Source organism: Notolepis coatsorum (genome assembly GCF_963971535.1).
Source record: "Notolepis coatsorum genome assembly, chromosome: 2".
Classification (NCBI taxonomy): domain Eukaryota; kingdom Metazoa; phylum Chordata; class Actinopteri; order Aulopiformes; family Paralepididae; genus Notolepis; species Notolepis coatsorum.
Window position 1 is genome coordinate 82,985,688 of NC_140166.1, and position 6,000 is coordinate 82,991,687.

Here is a 6,000-nt window from a genome sequence, read left to right on the forward strand (position 1 = left end):
AGCTGTGCCCTGTGCTAGCTTTAGCTGTGCCCTGTGCTAGCTATCTGTGCCAGCTTTAGCTGAGCCCTGTGCTAGCTTTAGCTAGCTAAAGAAGCAACCGTTTTTTCATGAAAAATCCACATAGTGCAGGTAAAAAAATCTTACTAGGAAGGATGCTGTGATGTTTCAACCTTTTACTGATTGATATTTTTTTTTTTTTTGTGTCTTACATGATGTATGCCCAGCCCATATGGGCTTACAAGACACATAAACAGTAAGTGATCATATAGACCAAGATGGCCACAAAAAAAGATAACAAAATAAAACATAATAACAAGCTGTAAACAATGTACTTCAAAGAAACGAGAGGAATTCATTTAAAATGATATAGGATATAATGTGTTTTGTCTTAAAGATGATTCTGGTTTTGCAATGTTTTTTAATAGGAGTAACACACTCTAGGTTCTGCCTTCTTAGGCTTCCTTTGGCTGCCTTCTCAATGCTTACTTCTTAGGCTTCCTTTGGCTGCCTTCTCAATGCTTACTTCTTAGGCTTCCTTAGGCTGCCTTCTCAATGCTTACTTCTTAGGCTTCCTTAGGCTGCCTTCTCAATGCTTACTTCTTAGGCTTCCTTAGACTGCCTTCTCAATGTTTACTTCTGAGGCTTCCTTTGGCATCAATGTTGTAACGTAAAGGACAGATGCACACATGAAGGTGATGATGATGATGATCATGATGATGATGATGATGATGATGATGATAAGATTTGCCTCTATGCTGGTGTAGTAATGACTCTACATGAGGTGGGGGACAGATGTGCTCATATAGCAATTAGCAAGGCCAAACAAGTAACCATCAAACACAATTAAAAAATGCTGTCGCTGTACGGACTTTGTCTGATCAGTTTAGTTTACTACATATGCGACAGAAGACTAATCTGTTAGAGTTATGAAAAACGAAGGAGATGAAGGCGCAGAGAGGGGAGAAACATGGGCAAAATCTGTGTTATCACTTTAAGGATTCCAACTTTCATTCGGAGCCTGAGAGAAATTACTATTGTTACATGGAATTAAATATAACAATAGGCTATAATGTTTCCACTTTTCACTAGAGCTCTGGGGATGAATTTGCTTGGGGAACTTGGAGGTGTTTTATTTTTTTAGACCATGGCCTACAGACAGTGTTGCATTACTTACAAGGTGTAATGTTTACCTACTACCTATATGTCAAGTGGCATATCTTATTATGTCTTGGTGTTTTACAATCAACGTGATAGGCTAGGCAAATAGCCTAATGATCAAAACTGGTCTTACAATATAGTCATATGTATGAGGGTTGTTGAAAAAGTATCTGGAGATCCAAGCAATGCGTGAGAGCATATTTTTGTAGGAGTCCTATGTTGGTGTCAGAGGCCATCTTCATTGCAATAGCAAATATGTTACATGTTTGCTAATAGCCAAAAATATTATCTTTAAAAGATGAATAACGTCCTATTACAACACTAGATAATATTGGTAAAATAAGAAAAATAAACACACGTTTTCCATTATTCATATATATATCTTGTCTCTTTTTTTCTTAAGATGAAAAAGCCATCTGTGTGTGTAAATCAGTGGCTTGGTCTACATGAAAAATAAAAGCATTGAGAACATGTCTTTGACTACATTATGAAAACGTTAAATACACAAAGAGATGGAAGGCGACAATTTGCATGCGCTTTTTCCAAACATAATACTGTGTTACTATGCAATCAGTTTCCTATGGACATTACCTAATTGAATATAGGCTACTTACAATCCATTTGATTTAGGAATACAATCTACAACATGAACAACAGTCGTACACTACTGTGAACGTTGTGCCATAACTCCCCCCCCCCCCTCCCCCCAGCAGACCTATTGTATTGCTAAGACTTCACCTAGCTAGGCCAAAAACCCGTACCCAGCTGACATGTCCAGTGTTATCGAGACAATATGTACAGTGCCGTCCTCCGTGAGGCTTAGGGACAGTGACATTTCTGTTTGTTGTTTTGGCTCTGTACTGCAGCACATGGATTTGAAATGGAACAATGACTATGAGGTTAGAAGTGCAGACCACCAGCTTGGAGGGTGTCTACATCCACAGTGGGTGAACCATGTTGTAAGACTTTTATATACAAAAGAGAATATTTTAGGGGAACAAAAGTAATTGGATAAATTAACATGAACTTAAAAAAATATATACAGTATATATATTTAGTTGCAGATCCTTTGTAATGTCTGCAACCCTTAAGTGGTCATTTGTGACAGAACTCTTGTCTTTCCTGCTAACAATGCAACGTTGCTCAATACATTTTAATGGGACATAATGGGATCTTAGATGTACAGCAGACTGTCAATCAGAATACTGAAACACAGTATGGGATAGAGTCGTTTACTTCTCATGTGTTATTTACGTCCGGTCCCTAATACGTGTTCAAAGAAAATATACATAATACATAATATTTCACTATAAGTTAAATAACTTTTATATGCGCACTTTTACAATCAAAGTCAATGGAGAAATCGGACAGAAAAAAGTCATTGAAATTGCACCCATCTGATGAATGTAAAAATGATATATAGTTGATTTATGAATGTTATTTTGTCCTGTCCCAGAGCGTCCAAAGAAAATATAAATCAGCCTCCATTCACTGTAAATGAAAGAACGAATTTCAGTTACTTTCTCGTGTCCAATTTTACTATGGAAGTGAATGGAGAAATCGGACATGGAGAAAGTCCCTGAAATTGCACCTATCCGAATAATGGTAAAATATATTAGGCCTACATATCACACAGTGTAATATGTATTTTGGGATTAAAGCCTGATAGTACTCAGACTTCTACATTATTCTATTAAGCCTACTATTTGCAAATGAATGTTGATTAATTAGATTTCCTCGCCTATATTTGAGGTTTAGCTGATAAATAAATAGACCTATGTTAATTAAATATGACAGCTCTAGTCAGATCATTATGAAGTGTGATAATTCCATTAGGCCGGTAAAAGGTTTGGAGATAAGGCTTACTGATTGTTATTTAATTGTGTATCAATGGGCAACAGTTTTTTTTTGTGTAGCTTACTTCCTTAGTTATGGTGCAACTATACACTATTAGATTTGGTTAAATCGTGCTTCTGAAGGTGCTGCATACTTCCCCGGCTGTGCACACGTGTGTGTTCTGTAAACAATCAGTGAACAGTTATAGGCCTACTTACTTACATACACACACACACACACACACACACACACACACACACACACACACACACACACACACACACACACACACACACACACACACACACACACACACACACACACACACACACACACACACACACACACACACACACACACACACACACACACACACACACACACACACACACACACACACACACACACACACACACACACACACACACACACACACACACACACACATACATACATACATCATTTTGCATTCTGGTTGCATTTTGTACTTTAGTTTGTATATTGTATATTTAGTATAGTGTTTGGTCTTTTTACTTTTTACTGTATGAAGCACAATGTCAGGCGGGCTCATGCAGAGCCAAGCATATCACTGTAATGTACATGCACCTTATGTGACAACAAATAGCTTGAAACTTGAGAACTTTTGCAAACTATAACGACATGGAGAGGGCACCTGCAAAAAACGAGGACCTACCTGTTCTCTGGATATGCATGTACTTTAGTTTGTACTTTAGTTTGTATATTGTATATTTAGTATAGTGTTTGGTCTTTATTCTTTATTATTTTTACTGTAGAAGCACAATCTCAGGGGGGCTCATCATAACAGAACCAAGCATGTCACTGTATGCACCTTATGTGTGACAACAAATAACTTGAGAACTTTTGCAAACTAACAACATGCAGGAGGGCACCTGCAAAAAACGAGAGGACCTACAGTACCTGTTCTCTGGATATGCATGGCAATGAAGGTCTGCGAGGCATTTTGCAGCTGCCATAATAGCTGGTGGACGTCTCCCCCAGTGACACGCAACTGGACCGTCTCCTGGGTCGGATCACGGGCACTTTCTCCTCGGCGCTGCTGCAGGGGATCCTATGCGGGGCTCCGGCGTCCCTGGACGAGGGGCAGCACTGGTCGAAGCAGAGCCCCAGCACGGCGCCACACACCCCCGCGGAGCAGGCGCACAGCGGCCGGAGCAGCGCGGGCAGGCAGCCCAGGCTGGTGCAGGACACCAGCCACACCACGCTGGCGAACACCAGAATCACAACGCTGTGTTTCAGTTTCAAAGTGGGGATCAGCGTGAGGAGACCCACACACCCCAACACGAACAATAACCTGCCCACCATTTGCATCTGGTGGTGCTGGTCCGACTCCTCTCCTCCTCCCCATTGCAAAAAGCGCAACACAAGAAAATCCCCGAGGTAACACGACGCCGGCAGGGACACCAGCCAACACTTATTACTTTCCTTCTTCTTCCTCCGCAGGTAAAAGGTTAAAAAGAAGAACGCGCAGCCGATGCTGAATAGCGGACTCACGGACTGCGAGAAGCCCGAGAGGAAAGTCCGCAGATCCCAAAGAAGCGAGTTACTTTTGCTCCTGGAAATAAGAAAAGAAACCGCGAGGATCACAAACGCGCCGATGTAAAGAACGGAGATTTTAAACACTTTGGAATTGAGGATGTCTTCGTTGCAAAACCTGCACACGTTGAACAGAAACCCCCCCGGTCCCGGATGGTCTTGTTTCAGAGGGGTGACGCAGCTCTTCACGTAGCCGTTCCTGAGGCTCTCCGAGCCGCCTGCGCTTCCAGTCCCATCGCGGTGTCTGGTTGTTCTGCTGTGCGGAGCCTCCTCTCCTCCTCCGTCCTCCTCCTGCCGCACAACAGCCATGTTTCCACCGCGGCTCCTCGTATGATCCCCCCTCCTCACAAGTTCCCCTCTTCTTCTTCCACGATCCTCGTCGTATTAACGCTCCTCAACTTCATGATGGCACAAAAAACGCCACTCCATAGTAGTAGTAACTCACAAACGCGCTCCAGCCACTTTGGACGAAAGGAAGGGAAGGTGATGTGTTACTGTTGTTGTTTTTACTGGAGAGGGCGCCTCTGTGTCGCCGCCTAGAGACGACGCTGGAGACTCTCGAAGGCTTTTCGCCGTAGAATAAATAAAACACGTTTCAAGTTTTTGCTTCTTTAGTTCAGTTTCGAGGTTTGTTTTATTTGTCACATATTATAATGTGTGTGTGTATGATGAATTGAAAATGGGGGACCCTGATGTAAACAAGACGAAAGTCTTTCTCTGGTCTGCACCCCCTTAACAATTGTGTGTATTGAGCTGTACTGTATTTGTACTCATTCTGCAATCTGTTCATAGAATTTTCCACCAATCAATCAATAATGTACATTACAGTGAAATGCTTGGTTCTGTATGAACCCCCTGGGATTGTGCTTCATATAGTAGAAAGTAAAAAGAATAAAGGCCAAACACTATACAAAATATGCAATATACAAACTAAAGTACAAAATGCAAACAATCTTTATTTGTCACATATAAGGTTGATTGATTGATTGAAAATTGTATTAACAGATTGCAGAATGGGTACAATACAGTACAGCTCAATACACACAATTGTTAAGAGGATGCAGACCAGAGAAAGACTTTTGTCTTGTTTACATCAGGGTCCCCCATTTTCATTTCATCATAACATATATGACATACAGATAGACTGCTACATCTATACATTTTTTACATGTACATTACAATGAAATGCTTGGTTCTGTATGAGCCCCCCCCCCCCCCTGAGATTGTGTAATGATGACCCCTCTTTAGTTAATGTTGGACAACTAGATACAAGAGTTACAGTTCACTCATTTGTATGATGTTTTATATAGTGTAATCTAGCTAATTGGAATGATTGTTCAAACCAGTTTGGATAAGTAAAACCGATGCACATTTTCAAGTGCCCTGTAGACTGGTCTGTGTAATTAGTTTTCGCAATCTTTTTAGATTAGA

At 41.0% G+C, this 6,000-nt stretch overlaps 1 protein-coding gene across 2 annotated transcripts in view; it reads right to left on the minus strand.

The window, feature by feature from the left end:
• Positions 1-5,107, minus strand: part of pde3b (phosphodiesterase 3B) — a 190,304-nt gene extending 185,197 nt beyond the window's left edge. For both annotated transcript variants that reach the window (XR_014619384.1, XM_084307520.1), the window contains exon 1: positions 3,934-5,107. Coding sequence is in view for 1 of the 2 variants with exons in the window: in XM_084307520.1 (XP_084163646.1) it covers positions 3,934-4,878 (945 nt within the window). In the remaining variant the exon portion in view is untranslated. The remainder of the gene's footprint in view (positions 1-3,933) is intronic.
• Positions 5,108-6,000: the final 893 nt, after the last annotated feature.